At 46.2% G+C, this 26,047-nt stretch overlaps 1 protein-coding gene across 2 annotated transcripts in view; it reads left to right on the plus strand.

Moving 5' to 3' along the window:
- The first annotated feature begins 5 nt into the window (after window positions 1-5).
- Window positions 6-26,047, plus strand: part of SDHAF2 (succinate dehydrogenase complex assembly factor 2) — a 44,280-nt gene continuing 18,238 nt past the window's right edge. Inside the window, exons 1-4 of one of the 2 annotated variants that reach the window (XM_031015763.3) lie at window positions 6-189; window positions 7,656-7,879; window positions 8,035-8,144; window positions 15,996-17,588. In XM_031015763.3, the coding sequence (XP_030871623.1) occupies window positions 154-189; window positions 7,656-7,879; window positions 8,035-8,144; window positions 15,996-16,126 (501 nt within the window). In that variant the 5' untranslated portion in view covers window positions 6-153 and the 3' untranslated portion in view covers window positions 16,127-17,588. Of the gene's footprint in view, window positions 190-7,655; window positions 7,880-8,034; window positions 8,145-15,995; window positions 17,589-26,047 lie in introns of those variants that run through there. The other variant, XM_063693206.1, reaches the window with a different exon arrangement.

Genomic DNA, 26,047 nt, shown 5'->3' on the forward strand with positions numbered 1-26,047 from the left:
CCCGCCGCCGGCGTCACACGCACCGCCACTTCCGGCATGCGCAGGGACGCACCTTCCGGCTCAGGTCCTCCGTGGCTGCCGTAGTCGGCTGGCCGGGCGGCTAGGAGTTCCCGGAAGTGCCCGGGCAGCCGGTTTCCGGTGCAGGTGGGGAAAATGGCGGTGGCTACAGTGTTCTCGACTTCGTCGCGGGTGAGGACAGAGAACGTTCTAGCGTCCGGGGCGGGCGGCAGCGGGGATTACCCTTTGTCTTCCTCTGTGGTCTCTATCTTGGGGAGAGTTCGTCTGCCCGATAGCCCAGGGCAAGGGCAGGCCCAGGGAGCGGCCGATCCTGCAACTCGGGAAATAAAGGTCGCTTCCATTCTTTGGTGAGCCTACTGTGTGCCGGTCTGGAAATACCTGCTTAAACGATCAGTCATCGTCCAAGACCCAATTCGCCTCTCACCTACTTCCCAGGCGGGATTAGCCCAACTTCTCTGGGCGCCCCTTCTCCCCGTTCTTTATTTAGTCTTTAATGCTTTTCGTGGTTTCACATAGTATCTTCAGCTTTTTGTTTGTTTATACTTGACATATAATTGTACGTGTTTATGGGGGTACAGTATAATGTTTTAATACGTGTGTACATCGTATAATCAAATTAGCGTAGTTAGCATGTCCATCACCTCAAATCTTTATCATTTATTTACGGTAATAACTTTTCAAGATCTTTTTCTAGCATCTTGACATATACAGTACAGTGTTATTAGCTGTAGTCACTCTAATATGTAATAGAACACTGGAACTTATTATTCTTTTTTCCTAGCCTGCTGTTATAATGTAGCTAACTTTGCCTCTATCTTCCCCTCCTACCCCCATCCCTATCTTTATTCTTTTTTTTTTTTCCTGTAGACCCAGGGACTCGATCTTTATTCTTTTTTGATGTAGGCGTTTACACTATAAACTTCCTTCTTAGTACAGCTTTTGTCGCATCTCATAATTTTTTATATGTTGGGTTTTAGTTTGTCTCAGGATATTTCCTTTTTGTTTGTTTTTTGTTGTTTTCCTTTTTTTTTTTTGAGACAGAGTTTTGCTCTTGTCGCCCAGGCTGGAGTGCAATGGCACGAACTTGGCTCACTGCAACCTCCACCTACCGGGTTCAAGCGATTCTTCTGCCTCAGCCTCCCAGGTAGCTGGGATTACAGGCATCGCCATCATGCCTGGCTAATTTTTGTATTTTTGTAGAGATGGGGTTTCACCTTGTTGGCCAGGCTGGTCTCGAACTCCAGACTTCAGGTGATCCGTCCTCCTCGGCCTCCCAAAGTGCTGAGATTACAGGCGTGAGCCACCGCGCCCGGCCTGTTGTTTCCCTTCTTTTTTCTTTTTTTCGTAGAGACAGGGTCTCCCTATGTTGCCCAGGCTGGTCTCAAACTCCTGGCCTCAAGTGATCCTCCTGCCTCAGCTTTCCAAAAAGTGCTGGGATTACTGGTGTGATCCACCATTCCCGGCGTGTCTCAAGATATTTTCTAATTTTCCTTTTGATGTCTTCTTTGACTCATTGATTGTTCAAGAGTGTGTTGTTTAATTTCCACATAATTGTGAATTTTCCACCTTTTCTTTTGCCATTGATTTCCAGATTTTAATAAAATGTCTCTTGTACGGCATATAGTTGAATCTTTTTTTAAATTCATTATATTCAGCCACTTCATGTCTTTTGGTTGGGGAGGTCATGTTATGTTATGTTATGTTATGTTATGTTATGTTATGTTATGTTATGTTATGTTATTTTTCTTGAGACAGAGTCTCGCTCTGTCGCCCAGGTTGGAGTGCAGTGGCATGATCTCGGCTCACTGCAAGCTCCACCTCCTGGGTTCACGCCAATCTCCTGGTTTAGGAGTAGCTGGGACTACAGTCGCCCCCCACCACGCGCGGCTAATTTTTTGTATTTTTAGTAGAGACGAGATTTCACCGTGTTAGCCAGGATGGTCTCGATCTCCTGACCTCGTGATCCACCTGCCTCAGCCTCCCAAAGTGCTGGGATTACAGGCGTGAGCCACCGCGCCGGGCCTGGAGTTTAATCCATTTATACCTAAAGTAAATAGTGGCAGAGGTGGGTGGATCGTGTGAGTCCTGGAGTTCGAGACCAGCCTGGGCAACATGGCAAAACCCCTTTTCTACTAAAAAAAATTAGTCAGGTGTGGTAGTACACACCTGTAGTCCCAGCTACTTGAGAGGCTGAGGTGGGAGTGCGTCTGAGAAGTCAAGGCTGCAGTGAGCCTTGATTTTGCAACTGCACTCCAGCCTGGGCATTGGAAGTGAGACCTTGTCTCGAAAAATAAATAAAATAGGGAAGTACAATCATCCCTTTGTATCCATGGGATGACTGTTGTAGGATCCGCTGTGGATATCAAACTCTGCAGAAGCTCAGTCTCTTATATAAAATGGCATAGTATTTGCATATAATCTACACACATCCTTCCATATGCTTTAAATTATTTCTAGATTACTTATAATACCGAAAACAATGTCAAGGCTATGTATATACTTGTTATACTATATCTTAGTTGTTTTTTAATTGTTGTATTATTTATTTCTTTTGAATATTTTTGATCCACAGTTGGTTGAGTGTGCAGTTGGTTGAATTTACAGGTGTGGAACCCACAGATACCGAGGGCCAACTGTGCTTGCTGTTGCCATTTTGTAAACTGTTCTCTGTCTTACAACTTTTTTGCTCCTCTTTTCCACTCTTGTCATCCTTTATATTTCGTTGACTTTTTTTTTTTTTGTAGTGACATACTTTGAGAAACAAATTTCTCATTTCCTTGTGTGTCTTACACAGGTATTTCTTTGTGGTTACCATGTGGCTTATATAAAACATAACAATCTGTTTTGATAACTTAATTTCCATTGCATACAAAAACTCTGCTCTTTTATGACCCCCTTGTATGTTATGGATGTCACAAATTACATCTTTTTATATTGTCTCCATTAACAAATTTTTATAGTTATTTTTATACCTTTGTCTTCAATTTCTATACCAAAATTAAAAGTGACTTACATACCACAGTTACAGCATTATAGTATTCTGTACTTGTCTCTCTCTATATTTTTTTAATTTAATTTTTTTTTTTTTTTTGAGACGGAGTCTCGCTCTGTTGCCAGGCTGGAGTGCAGTGGCGCGATCTTGGCTCACTGCAACCTCCATCTCCTGGGTTCAAGTGATTATCCTGCCTCAGCCTTCCGGGTAGCTGGGACTACAGGTGCCCGCCACCACGCCCGGCTAATGTTTTGTATTTTTAGTAGAGATGGGGTTTCACTGTGTTAGCCAGGATGGTCTCGATCTCCTGACCTCGTGATCCGCGCACCTCAGCCTCCCAAAGTGTTGGGATTACAGGCGTGAGCCACCGCACCTGGCCTCAAGTGATAATTTAACGCAACTCATACCAGTGTCACACAATTCCCTGGAACTATGTGACAACCATTATTGTTTCTTTTATGGAATGCTGCCTTGATACTAACAGAAAAAAATGGGTGAAATTTGGCTAAAATAATAAGACATCCCAATTATTAGAACAATTTCGTTGTACTGATGATGATAGTCCTCCCCATCCGCATTCATTTCTGTAGAAATTACTCAATCATGTTATTTTAGTATAGAAAGTAGGAATCCCTGCCTTCAGTCTGCATCAGAATCTCTTAGAGGGTTGTTAAAAATTCATTCGTCAGGGCCCAGTCCTAGAGATTCTCATCCAGAATGTTTATGGTGGGGCTTGGGAATCTGAATTTTCATCACATGCTGTATTAGTTTACTAGGGCTGCTATAACCTGTGTGGTTTGAAGAACAGAAATTAATTTTCTCATAGTCCTGGAGGCTAGAAGTCCAAGAGCAAGGTGTTGGCAGGTTTGGTTTCTTTCGAGGCCTCACTCCTTGCGTTGCAGATGGCCACCTTTTCACTGTGTCCTCACATTTCTCTGTGCATGCACATCCTTGGTGTCTCTTTTGTGACTTTTTAAAGACATAGGATCTTGCTTTGTTGCTCAGGTTGTACTTTAACTCTTGGGTTCAAGCAGTCCTCCCACCTCGGCCTCCCAGGTAGCTGGGACTATAGGGTCATGCCACTGCACCCAGCTTTTTCTGACTTTTGACAGTTTGATTAAAATACCTCGCAGTGTGGACTTCTTTGGGTTCATGTTAATTGAGATCTGTTAGGCTTGAATCTGGATGTCCACTTCTTTCCCCTTTCCCCAACTTTGGGGGTTTTTAGCCATTATGTCTTTTTTTTGAGATGGAGTCTCACTCTATCACTGAGACTGGAGTGTGATGGCACAATCTCAGCTCACTGCAACCTCTGCCTCCTGGGTTCAAGCAATTCTCCTGCCTCAGACTCCCCAGTAGCTGGGATTACAGGTACGCGCCACCATGCTTGGCTACTTTTTGTACTTTTAGTAGAGACGGTTTCGCCATGTTGGCCAGGCTGGTCTCGAACTCCTTACCTCAGGTGATCCTTTCACCTCAGCCTCCCAAAGTGCTGGGATTACAGGCATTAGCCACTGAGACCAGCCAATTATGTCTTCTAATAAGCTTTCTGCCCCTGTCTTTCTCTTATACGACTCTCATAATGTGTATATTGATCTCCTTGATGGAGTCCCTAAGGCTTTCTTCACTCTTTCTCATTCCTTTTTTTTTTGAAAAAACCCTGACTAATTTCAAATGACCAGTCTTTGAGTTTGCTGACTCTTTCTGCTGCTTGATCAGGTCTACTATTGATTTTCTCTAGTGAATTTTTTTATTTATTTTAATTTTTTAATTTTTTTTTTTTTGAGATGGAGTCTTGCTCTGTTGCCCAGGCTGGAGTACAGTGGCACGATCTCAGCTCACTGCAAGCTCCGCCACCTGGGTTCATGCCATTCTTCTGCCTCAGGCCTCCCAGGTAGCTGGGACTACAGGCGCCCGCCACTATGCCCGGCTAATGTTTTGTATTTTTAGTAGAGACGGGGTTTCACCATTGTTAGCCAGGGTGGTCTTGATCTCCTGACCTCTTGATCCACTCGCCTTGGCCTCCCAAAGTGCTGGGATTACAGGCGTGAGCCACCACACTGGGCCTAATTTTTTAATTTTTATGTATTTTTATTTTTTAGAGACGGGGTCTCACTGTGTTGCCCAGGCTTGTTCTCAAACTCCTGAGCTCAAGCGATCCTCCAGCCTCAGCCTCCCAAAGTGCTAAGATTATAGACGTGAGCCACCATGCCTGGCCTCCTCTAGTGAATTTTTCAATTCAGTTACTGTATTCTTCAGCTCCAAAATTTTCATTTGGTTATTTTTTAATGTTTTCTGTCTTTTTATTGGTTTTCTCATTTTGTTCAAGCATCACTTTCCAAAGCTCATTGAACATCTTTATTATGGCTAGTTTGAATTCTTTATAGGTGATTCATATACTTCTGTTTCTTTAAGGTTAGTTTCTGGAGATGTATTTCGTTCCTTTAATAGGACCACGTTTCCCTCTTCATTCATGTACTTGGTAACTTGTACTGGTGATTTCTACATTTGAAAAATCATCTGTCTCTCCCAGTCTTTGTACTGGTGATTGGCCTTCACTAGTCAGCATGGATAGAGATTCCAAGGGCCTCTCAATCCTTTACTGAGGATGTGTCTTTTCTGGACTTGCGGATGTAAATTCCCATTTAGAGGGATTTGCCGGTTTCCTTTTTCAGGAGCCCATAATCTCTTGCTCCCTCTAGTGTCTGCGTATGATACTGCAGTTTCTCTGGACCTGCTACAAGTCTCCCAGCTGTCTTATTCGGTGGCCTCCAGACTTTTAGAGTATGCCATGTCCCATCAGTGCCCCAAGCTGGGCAAGACAGAAACCAGTCCCTCTGGTAGCCTCCCCAAAGGACAGAATGTTACGACTGGGTGTGGTGGCTCACGCCTGTAATCCCAGCACTTTGGGAGGCCAAGGTAGGCAGATCACCTGAGGTCGGGAGTTCGAGACCAGCCTGACCAACATGGAGAAACCCTGTCTCTACTAAAAATACAAAATTAGTTGGGCATGGTGGGGCATGCCTGTAATCCCAGCTACTCGGGAGGCTGAAGCAGGAGAATTGCTTGATCCTGGGAGGCGGAGGTTGTGGTGAGCCGAGATCGCGCCATTGCACTCTAGCCTGGGCAACAAGAGCGAAACTCTGTCTCAAAAAAAAAAAAAAGAATATTAGATGCACACTCCACTCCCCCCAACCCTGGGAGAGGCCACTGGGCTGTATTGGCCTTTCTCTGCAGTTTCGGGGATCCTCTGGATCAGCAGCAAGCCACCCAGGCATTTAGAGTGTGCTAGATCCTTTCAAGTGCTTAGAGACAGAAACCAGTCCCCCGGAGAGCCCCAAAAAGCTAGAATGTTGGATGCACACTGCACCTGTTTCCCTCCCTAGGGAGAAGCTGGGAGGTGGGAGTTTTCTCCTGCTTGTTCTGCACTGAGCCAAGGATGAGTGATGAGGGAGTGAGTGCTTGCCAGTCTAAACTGTCACCTTTGTTCTCCATGGTTCTTTGTTCTCTCTCAACCTGCTGCCCTTTCCTGTTAGCACTTAGATTCAAACAAAACAGAAACCCGATCCCCCCAAAAGTCCGAACATTATACATACTTTTCAGTCTTCTCTTTCTGTCTCAGGTAGAAGCTAGGAGCTGGGGGTTATCTCATGATCATGCTTGGGCAGGGAGGGAAGAGACTATGGCAAATGAGTGCTACAGATTTTTCTGCTGGATTCGATGCAGCTGGTTTTGTGCTCACCTGGGGAGCAGGAGCCTCTTACTGGTTTCTGGATTTCTCACAGGGAATCAGTTTGTTGCTGTTGGCTCAGTGTCTCCATCAGGGAAGGAGGATCTGGGGTTTCCTACTCCACCATCTTCACCTCTTGCTGAGGTCACCACCTTGACATCATATCTTGATAAGTTGTCCACTTCTCTGGATTGGGAGCCTTTGGGGGATTAGGGATCATGCTGTCTCTGTGTGCTCAGGATTTGACACAGGTGAGTGAGTAGAGTATAAAGCACACTGTAAGAATTTTAAGGGAGTGCAAAGGAAGGAAAAATTATTTCTGCTGGGATAGTTTCTGGAAAGGCACTGGTTAAGGACACATTTGCAGTTAGCACTGTGTTTTAATTCTAATTGCAGTTACTATTTGGATGATTTTGGGTGAGTTATTGAACCTTCCTGAGCCTCTGTCTCCTTGGCTGTAAAGTGGGGACAATATCAGCATAATTTCTTTTCTTTTTTCAGGGGGATAGGGTCCGTTGCCCAGGCTGGAATGCAGTGGTACGATCACAGCTCACTGCAGCGTTGACCTTCCCAGGCTCAGGTGATCTTCCCACTTCAGCCTCCTGAGTAGCTGGGACCACAGGCACCATAGTGGGACTACCCCACTATGCCTGGCTAATTTTTGTATTTTTGGTAGAGACAGGGTCTCGCTGTGTTGCCCAGGCTGGTCTCGAACTCCTGAACTCAAGTAATCATGCTCGCGTTGACCTCCCAAAGTGCTGGGATTACAGGTGTGCCCCACCGCGCCTGGCCAGCAGCGTAATTTCCTCATGACTAAATGTGATTGAATGCATTCAGCACCTAGTAAGCATTGAGTAAATGATAGCGATGATAGTCGTCATTATTGTAAAGATGTTTGTGGTTTGTTCATTTCAGATGCTTGCTCTGTCAAGGCACAGCCTATTGTCTCCTTTGCTCAGTGTGACATCATTGAGACGCTTCTACAGAGGTGACAGCCCAACAGATTCCCAAAAGGACATGATTGAAATCCCTTTGCCTCCATGGCAGGAGAGAACTGATGAATCCATAGAAACCAAAAGAGCCCGCCTGCTCTATGAGAGCAGAAAGAGGGGAATGTTGGAAAACTGCATTCTTCTTAGGTATGGGACTAGGAGTCTTTTTTTTAAAATCAGGCAGCTTCCTGAGCCAGAGTAGGTTCAGAGAGACTCCCGGGAGTAGGAGTCTTGGTGTCACTTCTCTTTTATTAGACACAGCCTTCTCAACCTCTTTTTCTTTTTTTCTTTCTTGTTTTTAGTCTTTTTGCTAAAGAACATCTGCAGCACATGACAGAAAAGCAGCTGAACCTCTATGACCGCCTGATTAACGAGCCTAGTAATGACTGGGATATTTACTACTGGGCCACAGGTACTGGGTATGATAAGCAGCATAATGTGAAAATAGGACAGTTTAGGCTGATTTGAGTCTAGAATTGTATCCTAGATAATTTTTTTCTTTCTTTTTTTTTTGTTGAGACTGAGTTTCACTCTCGTTGCCCAGGCTGGAGTGCAATGGCATGATCTCGGCTCACTGCAACCTCTACCTTCCAGGTTCAAGCGATTCTCCTGCTTCAGCCTCCTGAGTACCTGGGATTACAGGCATGTGTCACCACGCCCAGGTAATTTTGTATTTTTAATAGAGACGGGGTTTCTCTGTGTTTGTCAGGCTAGTTTCGAACTCCTGACCTCAGGTGATCCGCCCGCCTCGGCCTCCCCAAATCCTGGGATTACAGGCATGAGCCACTGTGCCTGGCTTATAATTTTTTCCTTTTATTCATGAAGTCGACACTCAACCCAAACACTGTTCAAATTTTTGTTAAGTGTACAAAATTTATCAGTTAAGGTTCTTTATTTGCGAGACAGAGTGGAAACTTGTCTGTCTCACTTAAGCAAAAAGGAATTTAGTGGAAGGGTATATGAAGCTCACAGTATCAAAGGTTGAAGAAGAACCACTCTGGGAATGGAGTGGAATCAGACAACTAAGTCTGCATAGCCAAAGCTCCTCAATAGTTTCATTCTGGCCGGGCGTGGTGGCTCATGCCTCTAATCTGAGCACTCTGGGAGGCTGAGGCGGATGGATCGCTTGAGGTTAGGAGCTTGAGACCAGCCTGGCCAACACAGCGAAACCTCATCTCTCCAAAAATTCAAAAATTAGCCGAACATGGTGGCGGGCAACTGCAGTCTCAGCTACTTGGGAGGCTGAGGCAGGAGAATCGCTTGAGCCTGGGAGACAGAGATTGCAGTGAGCTGAGATTGCACCACTGCACTCCATCCTGGGCAACAGAGTGAGACTATGTCTCAAAAAAAAAAAGTTTCATTCAGGCACTGCCTTTATGAGGAATGAATTCTAACTGTGTATAGTTAGGATTAACTTTGGCTATGAGTAAAAAAACATCCAAAACAGTAATGGCTTAAACAAGGTAGAACTGTCTTTCTCATGACAGAAGTCCAGAGGAAGGCACACTCCAGAGCTCATAGAGGGGCTTCAAAAAGTCATGGGTCCAGGTCCCCCCTACTTGCTGCTCTTTCATCCTAGCATGTGTTTTCTACTTCTTGATCCAGGACAGCCATATTTCAGCCCAGAAAAAGTGTGTGGAAGTGCATACCCCTCCTTTGTAGATCCCGCTCAGGAAATTATCCAGCATACTTCCACTTATTTGCCATTGGCCACAGCTTAGTTACTTGGCTACATCTAACCATAAGGAAAAATAATATAGTCTATTCCATCTGCCCAGCTGTGTTGGAGATTCTGTTATCGACGAAAATTGGATATTAGGGGACGTGTCATTCATTCTGCCACACTCTGGGACTGCTGTTTTTGTGTCTCCACTCAATATTTGTATCAGAAAGTAGCAGCCATTGTCTATGGGTTCCAGGTATGAAGACTGATAAGACAGAGCCTGGAGCCTTATACAATCACTGGAAAGCCAACAAAGTCCAAATATTTACTCTCCAACCCTTTACAGAACAAGTTTGCCCTGACTTAGCATAACGCATTTGAGATGCTTATCCTTGTTGTTGCTTGTATCAATAGTTCATGCTTTTGTGTTGAGTAATATTCCATTGTGTGGATGTACCATGGTCTGTTCATCTGTTGACCAGCTGAGGGACATTAGGATTATTTCCAGCTTTAGGTGATTATAAATGAAGCCACTGTAAACATTTGCATACAGATTTTGTGAACATAGGTTTTAGTTTTTCTTGAGTGAATACTCAGGAGAGGGATTTGCTGGGTCATGTGGTAAGTGTATATGTTTAACTTTATAATAAGGCCAGGTGTGGTAGCTCATGCCTGTAATTTCAGCATGAGATCACATGCTCCTCCTCTGGGAAGCCGAGGCAGGTGGATCACTTGAGGCCAGGAGTTTGAGACCAGCCTGGCCAGCATGACAATACCCCGTCTCTACTAAAAATGCAAAAGTTAGCCGCGTGTGGTGGTGCGCCCAGCTACTCTGGAGGCTGAGGCAAGAGAATCTCTTGAATCCGGGAGGCAGAGGTTGCAGTGAGCCGAGATCATGCCACTGTGCTCCAACGGGGCGACAGAGCGAGACTCTTTCAAAAAAATAAATAGGGCTGGGCGCGGTGAGTCAACGCCTGTAATCCCAGCACTTTGGGAGGTCAAGGCGGGTGGATCGCCTGAGGCCAGGAGATCGAGACCTTCCTGGCTAACACGGTGAAACCCCGTTTCTACTAAAACGACAAAAAATTAGCTGGGTGTGGTGGCGGGTTCCTGTAGTCCCAGCTACTCGGGAGGCTGAGTCAGGAGAATCGCTTAAACCTGGGAGGTGGAGGTTGCAGTGAGCCAAGATTGGGCCACTGCACTCCAGCCCAGGTGACAGAATGAGACTCTGTCTCAAAAATAAATAAATAAAACTTTTAGTACATTTTTTCTGTAATAGGTAAATATAGATAGTAAGCTTTTTCTATAATAGGTAAATATAGATAGTAAATACAGATAGTGAATATTTTAGGCTTTGCAGGCCATACAGCCTCTCATAACTACTCACCTCGACCTTTGTAGCATGAAAGCAGCCACAGATAGCAGATAAACGAATATGATTGTGTTTCAATAAAACCTTATTTGTGGACACTGAATATAGAATTTCATACTGTTTTCACCAGTTATGAAATATACATTTGATTTTTTTTCCCCAACCATTAAAAAATCATTCTTGGCTGGATGCAGTGGCTCACACCTGTAATTCCAGCGCTTTGGAAGGCTGAGGCAAAGGATCTCTTGAAGCCAGGAGTTTGGGACCAGCCTGGGCAACATAGACCCCCTATCTCCAAAAATAAAAATAAGTTAGCTGGGCTTGGTGGTGCACACTGTATTCCCAGCTACTTGAGAGGATCACTTGAGCCCAGGAGTTCAGAGACTGCAATGACCTATGATCACGCCACTGCATTTCAGCCTGGGCAAGAGTGAGACCCAATCTCTAAAAATCATTCTTAGCTCACAGGGCATAGTTTGCCAGCTTCTGTGCTAAGCAAAAGAGGTCAAACTCAACCAGGCGCGGTGGCTCACGCCTGTAATCCCAGCACTTTGGTAGGCTGAGGTGGGCGGATCATGAGGTCAGGAGATTGAGACCATCTTGGCCAACATGGTGAAACCCCGTCTCTACTAAAAATACTGGGCGTGGTGGTGGGCGCCTGTAATCTCAGCTACTCGGGAGGCTGGGGCAGGAGAATCTCTTAAACCAGGGAGTTGGAGGTTGCAGTAAGCCGAGATCATGCCACTATACTCCAGCCTGGGCGACAGAGCGAGGCTCCATCTCAAAAAAAAAAAAAAAAGAAGATCAGATTCAACAAGTACATACTCAGTACATAATTGGACTCCAAGAATATGATTCTGTTTACATGATAATCTCAAAAAGGCAAAACTTCAGGGACAAATCAGTGATTGCCAGGGTGTTGGACGTGAAGGGAGGGGTCGGTGTTCCACATCTTTACCCACACTTTGTATTATCAGGGTTTTGTTTTTGTTTTTAGCCATTCCAAGAAGTATATATTGGTACATCACTATAGTTTTAATTGGCATGTCCCTAATAACTAATAATATTGAGGATCTTTTCAAGGGCTTACCCGCCCTTTATGTATATTTGGTGACATGTCTCTTCAAATTCCGCCCCCCACCACACCTCCCTTTTTTTTTTTTTTTTTTGAGACAGGATCTCACTCTGTCACCCAGGCTGGAGTGCAGTGGTGCAGTCATGGCTCAGTGCAGGCTCCACCTCCTGGGCTCAAGCGATCCTCCCACCTCAGCCTCCAGAATAGCTGGGACTACAGGCCGTCAGCACCATGCCCAGCTAATTTTTGTTGTTGTTGTATTTTTTGTGGAGATGAGGTTTTGCCATGTTGTCCAGACTGGTCTCAAACTCCTGAGCTCAAGCAATCCACCTGCCTCGGCCTCCCAAAGTGCTGGGATTACAGGTGTGAGCCACCATGCCTGACCAGATTTTCCATTTTGGAAGATACTTTCACTGGATATAGAATTCGAGGGTCACAATGTTTTTTCTTCTGTTAAATAGAAACACTTCTACCGCCAGCTCTTAGTGTACAAGATCGGGTAGTCAGGAGTTCCGCTGGGTTTGGGCTTTGGTTTTGCTCTGGTTACCTTCAGTGCGTCACCAGCTTCATATTCCCTCCCGTGTTACCATGTGCTGTTTTCTCATTTCCATAGTTTGTGACAAGGTCTCCTGTATCTTTGTTCCTTTTTATGTGTCTTCTCTTTCTGAATCTTTTCAATATTTTGTCTTTGGTTTCTAGCTGTTTCAATATTATATACGTAGGTATTTATTTGATATTTATATATGTAGGCATTTGATATTTATCATGCTTTTGGGTTCTCTGGGCATTTTGGATCTGTGTTTTCATATCTTTTATTATTGTTGAAAAATTCTCAGCTGTTACCCCTTCAGCTATTTCTTCTGCTTTGTTTTCTCCCTCTTTTCCTTCTAGGATTCTAGTTATACTTAGTTAAATGGTTTAATATTGTCCAACAACTGTTGTGGGGGTTTTGTTTTTTGTTTTTTTGAGACAGTCTTGCTGTGTCACCCAGGCTGGAGAGCAGTGGCGCGATCTTGGCTCACTACAACCTCTGCCTCCTGGGTCCAAGCGATTCTTGTGCCTCAGGCTCCTGAGCAACTGGGACCACAGGCACGTGCCGCCATGCCTGGCTAATTTTTTTGTATTTTTCACAGAGACGGGTTTCACCATGTTGGCCAGGCTGGGCTTGAACTCCTGGCCTCAAGTGATCCATCTGCCTCAGTCCCTTAAAGTGTTGGGATTACAGGCGTGAGCCACTGTGCTCAGTCTGTCCAACAGCTTTTGGGTTCTCTGTTTTGTGTTTTTTATTCTTTTTTCTCTTTGTGCATCAGTTTGGGTTATTTGTATTAGATAATATCTATTGACCTGTCTTCCACTAATTCTTTCCTTGATGATGTCAAATCTCATGATGAGCCTGTTGAAACCATTCTGAATATCTGCTACTGTATTTATTTTTAGCATTTCCATTTGACTTTTGGAGTTCCCAACTCTGCTAGAATTTCTCATCTGTTCATACATTTTGTCTGCTTTTTCCACTGGTGCTTTTAATATTAGTCATAGTCATTTTAAATTCCCTGTCTGATAGTTCTAACATCTGGGTCATCCCTCAATCTGCTTCTGTTGATTTCTTTGTCCCTTGACAGTGTGTTGTTTTTTTCTTCTTTTGTGTATATGTCTCTCGTAATTTTCTCATAATTGTATTTATGCTTACAATTGGGGATGCTTCTTCTACTTTACTGTTAGTGTGGGGATCAAGTAAGTGAGTTGGGAGGTAAGCTCAGCTTGGGTTGTTTTTGCTTTGGTTACCTTCATTGCATTACTAGTGTCTGGTGTTAACGTGTGCTTAGAGTGGAAGCTGGCTCTGTCGCCCAGGCTGGAGTGCAGTGGCACCCTCTCGGCTCACTGCAACCTCCACCTCCCAGGTTCAAGCGATTCTGCTGCCTCAGCCTCCTGAGTAGCTGGGACCACAAGCACGTGCCACCACACCTGGCTAATTTTTTTTTTTTTTTTTTTTTGAGACGGAGTCTCACTCTGTTGCCCAGACTGGAGGCAGTGGCGCGATATCGGCTCACTGCAAGCTCTGCCTCTTGGGTTCACGCCATTCTCCTGCCTCAGCCTCCCGAGTAGCTGGGACTACAGGCGCCCGCCACCACGCCCAGCTAATTTTTTGTATTTTCAGTAGAGACGGGGTTTCACCGTTTTAGCCAGGTTGGTCTTGATCTCCTGACCTCGTGATTCACCCGCCTCGGCCTCCCAAAGTGCTGGGATTACAGGCGTAAGCCACTGTGCCCAGCCTGTGTCTGTGGTTTTATACACTCATGCTAGCCCACACTTGGCTTTTAACAATTCATTGCAAATTTTAGTGGCACAGGCCTGCAGTCCCAGCTGCCCTGGAGGCTGAGGCAGCAGGATCGCTGGAGCCCAGGAATTCTTGGCTGCAGTGCTCTATACCAATCAGGTGTCTGCTGTAAAGTTGGCAACAATATGGTGACCTCTCAGAAGCAGGGGACCGACTTCTGAGATTCCCTAAGGAGGGGTGAACCAGCCCACGCTGGAAATGGGACAGGTCGAAATTCCTGTGCTGATCAGTAGTGGAACTGCACCTCTGACTAGCCACTGCAGTCTCCCCTGGGCAACATAAGGCTGGCCCTGTCTGTATTAATTTAAAACAAATTTTTTTGGCTGGGCATGGTGGCTCACGCCTGTAATCCCAGCACTTTGGGAGGCGGAGGTGGGCGGATCACAAGGTCAGGAGATCAAGACCAGCCTGACTAACACAGTGAAACCCCATCTCTACTAAAAAAAAAAAAATACAAAAAATCAGCCGAGCGTGGTGGCGGGTGCCTGTGGTGCCAGCTACTCGGGAGGCTGAGGCGGGAGAATGGCGTGAGCCCAGGAGGCGGAGCTTGCAGTGAGTCCAGATCGCACCACTGCACTCCAGCCTGGGCGACAGAGTGAGACTCATCTCAAAAAAAACAAAAAAAAATTTTTTTTTAGCTGAATTCCTTTTACCCATTTGTATGATGTCCAGTGTCTCTTCTTCCTGTGCCTGCCACAGGTGAGCAAGTGCACGGCTCTCGTTTCTCCTTTGAAGGGCCTCTTTTTCCTTAGGTTTCGTCTGTTGGGTTGCCTTGTGACCTCAGTTCTCTGATATCTTTGAGAAAAGTCATGATATTTGTAATTTATCTGGCTTTTTCTTGTTGGTACAGTGAGTGCAATATTCTTTCCAACTTTCTACTTTCTTGGGGGAAGCCAAAACCTCTCTGATCTTATGTTGATTGTCACATGAAAACAGAGCCCTCACTAGATGCCAGGCCCTGTGCTGAGTAAGGGAGAATCTGACTTGGTTTTGAGGAATTCTCTCTCCTGGCGTCGTACCTAGTGTTGGTGGAAGGGTAATTCTGGAGCACATTGCCTTGGCTTTGGCAGTGGGAGGCTTTGCTTGTAATTGGCATCTTAAATAAGTGTCCCAAGGGTGTAGAGAAAGGTCAGGGGGAGCAGCACACTGCCAGACCCACTGCCGTAGACTGAGGCTGGCCTTCTCATTCTTCTGACTCAGTGCCTTTGTTGCCCGTTCACTGAAATCTGGTTCTTTAGGCTCATGACAGTTCTGTGTGCCTCTAATATCCTTCCAATAAATTCCTTTTTGCTTAAGTTTACTAGAGTTATTAGTTTCTGTCTCTTAAAACTGAGGACCTCTAGCTGATAGACAAAGGAGAGAGAGCTTTTGTTTCAAGAGATGTATACATTGCAAGGGAAAACACAGTGTCTGGGGAACAATGGAATTGCCAAATGCAAAGCAAAATAGTACAGCCAAGATTGTGCGGGCCAGGGGTCAGCAAACTTGTTCATAAAGGACCAGATAGTAAATATTTTACTTGTAGTCATATGGTCTCTGTTGCAAGTACCCAATTCTGCTGTCGTAACACAAAAGGAGCATGGGTAATATGTAAACCATTGGGAGCAGCTGTTCCAATAAAACGACTTGCAAATATAGGCTCACACAGTTTGCCACCCCCTGGTATAGGCTAACATCGTGTATATTTAGAAGAAGGATGGAGACAGTCTATATATCCATCTGTGGTTCTTGGCCAGTGTTTCGAGTTTTAAGATTCTCATACCTGAGCATTGACTGACTATGGCATAATTTTTTCTGCCCACTCTTCTCTTGCAGAAGCTAAACCAGCCCCAGAAATATTTGAAAATGAAGTCATGGCCCTGCTGAGAGACTTTGCTAAAAACAAAAACAAAGAGCAGAGACTGCGTGCCCCAGATCTGGAGTACCTCTTTGAAAAGCCACGTTGAGCTGTGCTCCACGGCCTGGCATGGGGGTTCAGTCTGTGGATGGTAACTACTTATGATGGACGTTAGCCTTGCTTCCGGCTTCTTAGATGCCCAGCTGCCCTACCCCAGACCACTGGTCCTGCCTCAAGTGATGGACATAACCCTCTCCCAGGACATACATGTAAATGCACAGTGTGACTCATTCTCATACTTTTTTGTTCAGCTCTGAGCCTCAAAAGTGATTTGGCAGCAACGCTGGCATGCAGGCTTTGCCTGGCTGCTATCTCTAGAGGCAAGTCTGCCACGAGAGGGCACTGCAGGCGAAGCAGTTGTGCTTGCTCATTGCCTCAGCCCAAGTGTACTCAAAGAAAAGAGGCAGCCAGCTGTGCATGCTGTAAGGAAAGCCTCCCGCCCTCCCTGCAGCTCCCCGCCCTCAGTGGCCCAGGGCTTTGTTGAAGTGGAACTCCCCACTTCCAACCTGGTATGGCTTCTTCTGCGAAGGGAAGCTGATCCCAGCCTCCTGAGCTGAATCCTTCAAAGGCACAGCAGGCAGAATGAGGGCCACAGGCAGCAGTGGTGTGGGCACACTGCTTAGGAGTCAACATCTTCATCATTGGGCTTTCTTTAAAACGTGCACTTTGTAAGTTGAGAGAGAATTATTAAAGCATACTGAAAAAAGGAAATTTACAATTTCCCAGCCCTCACAATTAATTTTAATTTTGTCTATTTTCATATAACCCATAGTCATATGTTTATAGAGTTTTACAAGTTCACAATTACAGGTTTTATTTTCATGTAGCCCTATAGAAAACTTTCCCCCTCATTCCTACAGTCTTCACAATTAGTTGACTAAATAATAATACATAAGAAATAATATATTAGAATGAATTAGTTAGAAGTGTTTTTAAAAGCTCTAGGGCTGTGTGACTTCTGTGTTGCTAGTGGTGCCCTCCCTGGAGGGGTTTTGCCCTCGGAGCTGTCATCCAGGCAGTAGAATCAGTCACCCAAACTGGACCAGGTGCATCTAAAGGTGTTGACCAGAAGAAGGTCGGCCAGATTTGATGAGCAGGTGGTTGGTGATTATAGGAGCCGCACACGGGGACTACACACGCACATGTTTCCAGCATTGTTGAGCTCCAGGGTTCCTACAGAGCTACCTCATGGTTCCTGCCTGCTCTTCAGTATCCCTGGTGGCTCAGGAGGGAAGGGAAGAGATCTAGCCTTTACGTAATCACAGTTGAGCCTCACAGCACTCTAGACTAGTGGTGTTACCTGTATTTTATACATAAGAAAGTGGGCTCAGAGAGAGGAAGTAATTTGTCCAAGGTCAGGTAGCTATTGAGTCGAAAAAGCAGAATTTAGTATAGCTCAGTCTGCCTCCAAAGCTCTTGAACTTTCTACTAGAACACACTGCCTTACTGCTGGAAATTTAATAGAAGTCTCTGTTTGGAAAAGCTGTGGCAAATAAACGTGACAGTTCTGAGACATGACCTCTGCGTTACATGGTGGGTAGGAATCTGCCAGGTGCTTCGCCAAGTGAGTAGATCTGAACTTGATCACCCAGTGAAGCTTCTGTGAGGAAGCAGTGCAGTGCACTGGTTACACATTTAAATCCTGGCTCTGCTGCTTACCTGCTGGATACATGAATTGACCTGAGCCTCAGTTGCCTCATCTATAAAATGGGGATGACAATGCTTCCTGTCTCAGCTAGTTGATGAGATGAAACACATAAAGCTCTTACATGGTAACTTGCACAGTATGTACTCTGTAGATATGAATGTCAGCATTTAGTCATAGCCTCAGTCTGAGACTTAAAACCTGTCCCTAACACAAATTGCCTGGCACATCAGTGAGGTCACCATAGCTACATCCAGGGTGTCTCATCTGCAGGTCAGAAAGCTGAGCCTATTAATAGAACCACAGAATGTCTTACCTCCCAGTGAAGACGAGAGAGAAAACAGACCCTGGTGACAAGACCTTTGATGGAAAAATCTAGCACTCTCCCCTAAGCAAGGAATGGAAGTGAGACTCTCAGAAGCAGGGCAGGCGAGGAAGGAGACGTCTCCCTGGGAGCTTGCTGAAGACTCTGGCTATTCTCTCGGGCTGCATTTGATGTACCCTGGGGAGAATGTTAAGCAGGCCCGGAGTTTATATATAGACATAGATCTGGACTGTACGAAGTGCACATGAATTGGGTGGTGACTTACCCATTTATCCTTTGCACGTTATGCAACAAACCCCAGTAGCCAAGGATGTAGTTGGAACTTTTCTCCCCCTCGGGTTTGATCCCTTCTTAGCCTGATTTTGTCTTATTTAACACAATGTTCAATTGCTGCCGCTTTCACCTGGGAATGGCATGCTTCTAGAGGAATTGTTTTCCTCCCAGGCTGCTGGATTGTGTCATCTTTGAAAGTGAAGGATCTTGCTAAGTTCAGCTGCTCAGTTGTCAGGCCCAGGGATGCTATGTAAACAGTTTTTCCCTTTATTAGGCATTAAGTAAAACTAGGCCGGCCGCAGTGCATTTTTTTAGGAATTAATAAACATATAGCAAGGGCCAGCAGCCCCCGAAGGATCGCTAATGCACAGAAGCTAGACTCATTCCTTTTACTTTGACACATCCCTGCTTACTGACCTCATTCAGAGCCTGTGTGGGGCATATGAGCGTCTGGCCCTGTCCTGACCGACTCAAGTGGTCTTGTGAGTCCTGCACAGGCTCTCCACGTGACACCTTAAATTGGGTCAGGAAAGGCTGTTCTCTTCCCATCGTTTCCTTTTAATCATCCTAAGTCTTAAAAATCCATAAGCCAAACACCTTGTGCTGGAGTTTTCTGTGCCTTAGACAGAGTGTGTCTTTTGGGGGTCATTGTAGAAGCACTCTTACTGGCTTTGAGTGTTATCTGGAGGTCATCTGGTATGTCTTCTGCTCCAGCCAGGGTGGCACCAGCACAGACCTGGTTCATATTTTTAAACATCACTGGGAAAAGATTCCGATGGGATAGTTGAGGTCTCTCATTTATCCTTCAGTCCATCTGCAGCTATTTGTGGCTAGACAAAGAGAGGAAGGTTTAATGATAAGCTAAACAGCTGTAGATGGCAAGCAGGTCTGTGAGATTTTTGAGCTGACAGCCCCACTTAATAGTATGTTCTGTAGTATCTGAGGACAGTGGACTCACCATCCCGCAGCTATCAAGTTGATGACACTAATCAGTACCCAGTGAAGCTACCTCCTGACACCTCAGTTTCCCAGTGAACCCTCTGGGAATGAGGAATGGTGTTCGAATTTTCCTGTCAGGGAAGATGGCATTGGTGGGATAGGTGGCTTCAGGCCAGCAGTACTTTTTGTGGCTTAAGAAACAAGTGTTGTTAGCAGTTTGTTAGAGAGGTGGTAGAAAGTTTAAGCTATCCAGGACAACATCAGTCTTTAAAGGAGATGGGTAGATTTATCATCACCTATAGCTGCAAAAGAAGAGTTAAAAGCCTTTTGTTGGATCCCGGATCTCAGACCCCAGATACTCCTTTTTTTTTTTTTTTTTTTTTGAGACAGGGTCTCACTGTCACCCAGGCTGGAGTGCAGTGGCAGGATCTCCCCTCACTGCAAGCTCCGCCTCCTGGGTTCAAGCGATTCCATGCCTCAGCCACCCTAGTAGCTGGGATTACAGGTGCACGCTACCATGCCTGGCCAATTTTTGTGTTTTTAGTAGAGACGGAGTTTCACCATGTTGGCCAGACTGGTGTCGAACTACAGGCCTCATGTGATCCGCCTGCCTCAGCCTCCCAAAGTGCCAAATATTCCTTTCAAAAAGGAGAATGTTTCTTTAAGAAGGGGATTGTATAATCTGTCATGAGATTAGAGTATAAAAGGAAAAAAGTGGGGGAGGGTGGATATATCATTTTCTGTAACAACACATCACAGCATGGAACTTTCAGCAAGTGAGGACGTTAAGATGTACATTCTGTTTCTCAGTGGATTCAGGTGATTTGGCTAATATTTAATAAAATATTCTCGTCTGGTGATGCCCTGGAACACGTGTTTAGGGGAAATAGAGTAGTTAAGGGGAGCTGTTTAGGAATCAGGCCTAACCTAGAATCTTGGAGCTCCCATTGATTAGCTGGGTGACCTGAAACACATTATTTAACCTCTCCAAGCTTCTGTTTCTCATCTGTGGAAAGGAAAGAAAAGGAACCCGACCTCATAGTGTGGGTATAAGGACTGAATAAAAGCCCCTGGAGAGCTTAGTACAGCCCCTGTACCCTCAGTAATACTTTGTAGTAACAGCTAATAGTTCGGCTTGTTGTGTACCCAATGCTGCTGAGTGCTTTACGTCATTTCATCCCACGATACCGTGAGATAGGTGCAATGATTATTCCCGTCTTAGAGATGAGGAAAGTGAGGCTCGGTGAGATAAAGTTGCTAGCTCAAAGTCACAGATAGGAAGTGGTTGGGCTAGGGTTTGAAGCCAGGCAGTGGGCCCCAGGGCCCTTGCACTTAGGTACCATGTGCTACCCTGCCTCAAAACATGAAAAGCATCATCATCTCTCTTCTAACGACCTCTCATCCTGAATCTTGTCTTGGTCCATGGCAGACTGCTGGTGTGGACAACTTTGCACAGATTGGGCCACCCTCTCTTGGTTTCCTATAGGACCTGGGGACCATGACTCATAGTCACAGCCTCAGCAGCTCCAGACTTAACCACCTGAGCCTTCCAAGGAGGACACGTGCAGCCTAGCTCTCCAGGTGAGAGTTTGGAATTCAGAGACTTCCTGTGGATTTGGAGGGGAGCCAGAGGGAAGGGCTCAAGTTCTGCCCAGCTTCAAGCGTTTTCTCCTTACCCTGAGCAGCAGAGATGAGCTCTTATGCTTTCTGGGCCTTCCCATCACTGGCTGTCCTTTGTATCCAAGTGGGAGGCTGCCTCTGAGAGTTGGATATGCCCGTTAGGAAGCCCACATAGAACTCATTCCAGGGTCCCAAGATGAGTTGCACAACCTCTGTCGCACCCACTGGCTCCAGTGCCTTTGCTGACAAACTAGTGCTGGTTCCTCCTAAGGCCCAAGGCTCTGAGGCCAGGCCCTCTGTGAGCAGGACCCTCACTCACCTGTTTCTCTGGGCTCCCATCTCAGCAGAGTCATGCAGAAGTGAGAAGGTTTTCATAGATGGTGTATTAGATACTGTTTCCAGCAGAAGCAGAAACAGGTAGTTGTCTTGGTCCAAATAGGAGAAGTGATGCCTAGAAATCTAACTGGAGACCGGGTGCAGTGGCTTATGCCTGTAATCCCAGCACTTTGGGAGGCCAAGGTGGGCGGATCATCTGAGGTCAGGCGTTCAAGATCAGCCTGACCAACATGGTGAAACCCCGTCTCTACTAAAAACACACAAAAAATTAGCCGGGTGTGGTGGCACATGCCTGTAATCCCAGCTACTCAGGAGGCTGAGGCAGGAGAATCACTAGAACCCGGGAGGTGGAGGTTGCAGTGAGCCGAGATCGCGCCATTGCACTCCAGCCTGGGCAACGAGTGAAACTGCGTCAAAAAAAAAAAAAAGAGAAAGCTAATTGGAAAAACACTGTCATGGTCTTCACTAAATGCTGGGGATAAAGAAGAATGCATCTTGTCTGTCCTTGAAGAGCTCACTGTTCTTTGTGCTTTATTTCATTGATTGCCAAGCAGAAGTTGTCTGCACTAGCACAATGTGCTACACCCAGTGCCAGACACAGAAGACGCGGAGATCAATGAGATAGAGCTCGTGCCGCAGAGGTCCTCTGAAGAAGGGCTAAGTGAATGGAAGGCACGAAAGGATCTGTCTATGGGCCTCAGGCACTGACCCTGTGAGAGCCGGCAGCAGGACATCTAGCCTTGTATGCCAGGTCTATCCTCACAGCAGGGATGAGGACACCAGGCCACCGAGCTCTGAGACACCTACTTTTAATATAGAAATAACTTCTTTTGTTCTGAATTCACCCTCAGCGATCAGTTACGATTGTCTGGTAGATTTCTTTTTTATAGAGACAGGGTCTCACTCTGCCACCCAGGCTAGGGTGCAGTGGTGTGATTGACTCTTGGGCTCGAGGCATTCTCCTGTCTCAGCCTCCTGAGAAACTGGGACTACAGGCGCATGCCACCACACCCAGCTAATTTTTTAAAAAAAGTTTATTTTGGGCCAGGTGCAGTGGCTCACGCCTGTAATCCCAGCACTTTGGGAGGCCGGGGTGGGCACATCAAGAGGTCAGTAGTTCGAACCAGCCTGGCCAACATGGTGAAACCCCCGTCTTTACTAAAGATACAAAAAATTAGCCGGGCGTGGTGGCACGTGCCTGTAATCCCAGCTACTCAGGAGGCTGAGGCAGGAGAATCCCTTGAACCCGGGAGGCGGGGGTTGTAGTGAGCCGAGATCATACCATTGCACTCCAGCCTGGGCGAGAGACTCCGTCTCAAAAAAAAAAAAAAATGTTTTATAGAGACAGGGTCTTGCTGTGTTGCCCAGACTGGTCTGGAACTCCTGGCTTCAAGCGATCCTCTCACCTCAGCCTCCCAAAGCACTGGGATTACAGGCATGAGCCACTGAGCCAGGTCTGTCTGGTAGATTCTTACCCTGTGTCCATGCTGTTTGCCATGTAGCTTTTAGGGCTTTCTGCCCAGACGCTGGGGTCAACTCATTGCTTTGGTCAATGAGGTATCAGTCATTGTGAAGCAAGCACAGCCTTAGAAAGCACTTCCCCTTTAGCTCTTGTACCCCTGCCACCACGTGAGAACCTGCCCATGGTAGACTTCTGGAGGATGAGATGTGTGTCCCAGTCACCCCAGTTGCCTCAGCCAAAGTCAGCTGACAGTTAAGTGAGCCCAGTCAAGACCAGAAGAATTACCCGGCCAAGCCCAGTCCAAATTGTGAACCCGCAGACTTTTAAGCTAAGGAAATGTTTATTATTTTAAGTTATCAAGTTTTGGGGTCATTTGTTATGCAGCATTATTGTAGCAATTGATAACAGATACAGATGGCAACAAGGCTTGTCCATGTAGATTTGCTTTATAGGGAGAAAAATCACTGACTGGCCAGCATGAATGAGCATCCTGTCCCTTGGATGGGTCAATCTCTCATTTGTTTTTTTGTTTTGTTTTGTTTTGTTTTTTGAGATGGAGTCTGCTCTGTTTATTGCCCAGGCTAGAGTGCAATGGTGTGATCTTGGCTCACTGCAACCTCTGCCTCATGGATTCAAGTGATTCTCCGGCCTCAGCCTCCTGAGTAGCTGGGATTACAGGCACGCGCCTCCACGCCTGGCTAATTTTTGTATTTTTAATAGAGATGGGGTGTCACCATTGTTGGCCAGGCTGGTCTCAAACTCCTGACTTTACCACCCGCTTCGGCCTCCCGAAGTGCTGGGATTACAGGCGTGGGCCACCGTGCCCGGCCCTTGAATTTTTAAAAAGGCAGCTGCCTAGTATAGATCAGATTCTTGTGAACTTAGTATAGCAATCGCATATGAACACACATGATTCCTACTGATCTATTTGAACAGCAGCAATAACATTTACTGAGCACTTATTCCAGAGCAGACATTAGGCTAACATCATACATGGCTTGTCCTGCTGAATTCCATAGCAGTCTGATGAAGTTGCTTGTATTGCTGTCTTCATTTTGCCAAAGAGGAAACAGGCCCAGAGGGACTGAGTTACTCACCTATGGTGACAGTGGCTTAGCACTTAGCAAACAAACTGATATAGGACCCTTGGAAAGTTGGAGGTCTGTGTTATGCATTAGCAAAATGTTTGATAAAACTACAGCCCACTGTAGCTTGGGAGGGTATCCCATGTGCTTTCCAGGCTGACAGCCAAAGGCAACGCAGTTGGAAAGCAGAGAACTTGTCATCTCTCTTGGCTACTGTAGGCTGTATTTGTTGAGGATTTATAAGGAAGGGATGAGCTCAGGCGAGGATTACCTGGTGTTTGAGCAGTAATGAAAGGAAATAAAGTACAGAAACCCACGGTGTTTCAGGGTTGGAAAATCTGCCACACCCCAAATAGGAAGAGATGAGATATAAGACTCATCTGGGCAAGAAAAGCCTGGTAAAACTTTTCTCTTGGATGCAGTTACTCAGGACAAGCATCAGGTTAAAGGTGGGCCTCCTATTTATTGTTCCAAATAGCCTCAAGCTAGCCATTGAGTAGAAAGGGAGAGACATGGAGGATGAACAGGCAAAACATATTAGACCTAAGAACTGGATCTAGGAAAAGACTTGGCACGTGCGTGAGCGTGGCCACTGGCCCACAAAGCTGACCAGGGCAAGTAGGTTAGACACTAACTATGTAAAGAATTGTGTTGCCAAGGAACCGGGAGCCAGCCCTTTGGACAGTTCCAGCTATAAAACAACCTTTGGGCCTCCAATCATCCACGAGCAGGAGGGAAGGTGCTCAGCCCCCAGAGAGGGCAGGCTCTGCCACTCTCATTTCAGCTGTAGCCAGAGAGGATGATGGAAAAGGAGAAATCTCCCAGAGAGAAGAGCCAGGACCAATGTGGAGAGTGGATAAGGAGAGTGTCTCCCGGCAAGCAGCACCAGGGTGTAATGAACGGGTACCCCTGAGTCCTGTCCCTGCTCCACCACTGTGTGGCACAGGGTTAGGGGAGCAACTTGCTTGTCTTTTTGGTCATGGCTTTCTGGACTGAGAAGAGCCACATTGGATGAGAAGTGACTACTGCACATCACCAGAGACCCTGGGCTTTGAGCCAGATATCAGGACTAGATAGGACTTTGGGTCCCTTGGGAAGAGGGTGTGTTCCCTGAGTGAAAAGAAAAACTTGGTTTGGCAAACAGAACGGTGGATTGTGGCAGAGATGATGGTATCCACCCGCCACACCATTTGTTCTCCCTGAGCGTATAGAAAGACCATTTCCTATAGCATCCAGGAAATGCCCTGAGCATGTGGGAAGCAGACTCTCCGGGCCAGGTGCGGTGGCTAATATCTGTAATCCCAGCACTTTGGGAGGCCGAGGCGGACAGATCACTTGAGGTCAGGAGTTCTAGACCAGCCCGGCCAACATGGTGAAACCCCGTCTCTACCAAAAATGTAAAAAATTAGCCACGTGTGGTGGTGGACGCCTGTAATCCCAGCTACTCGGGAGGCTGAGGCAGGAGAATTGCTTGAACCCGGGAGGCAGAGGTTGCAGTGAGCTGAGATCGTGGCACTGCACTCCAGCCTGGGCAACAGAGCGAGACTCCGTTTCAAAAAAAAAAAAAAAGAAGGAGCCGCCCTGATAACAAGGCTGGTGCTATGCGACTGAGTCCGGCAGATAGAGTGTGAGCGAAAGCAATGAAAGCCACTTCCAGGCCTGGCCCTTGGAAACATCTTGAGTGGTTGCAGCCCACTGTTACCCTGCTGCAGACATCCCAGAGACCACACGTCCAGACAATGTGGCACACGAAGGAGGAGGGCCACCTAAACTCTTGCAAACTGCTTGTGAATAAGAAACCTTTACTGTGTTAAGTCAAGGGGGATTTCATGCTTTATTCATTTCCTCATGATTGTCTATTCGATCCTGACTAGCACCTCTTAGTGTAGCAGGCTCATAGGATATTGCTGGCACATCTCAGTATATCAGACCTCATCTTGGCCAGGCCCTCAGTTTCTGTGCTCCAGCCTCTAAGATGGTCAGTCTTTCAACCTCACCCTTTCCAGAATTCCTCCTGCTGCAGGGCCTTTGCACATGCTGTATGTCTTTGGCCAATCTGCTCTTTCATGTTCCACAATGACTGGGTCAAACCTCCCACCCATTACTCAAACCTGTGACTTTTCCTTCTCTCCATTCTCAGATGACCTCACTGACTTCCATCAGAGGACATTGAAGCCCTCAGAGAGGAGCTCCCTTGCCTTCCCACATCTGCACACCCATTCTTCTGTGACACAGGAACTTTGGCTTCTGCCCTTACCTTGCTCTGCACTGTAAGTAGCAGCCTG

The sequence above is a fragment of the Gorilla gorilla genome, chromosome 9, assembly GCF_029281585.2.
Source record: "Gorilla gorilla gorilla isolate KB3781 chromosome 9, NHGRI_mGorGor1-v2.1_pri, whole genome shotgun sequence".
NCBI classification, from domain to species: Eukaryota; Metazoa; Chordata; class Mammalia; order Primates; family Hominidae; genus Gorilla; species Gorilla gorilla.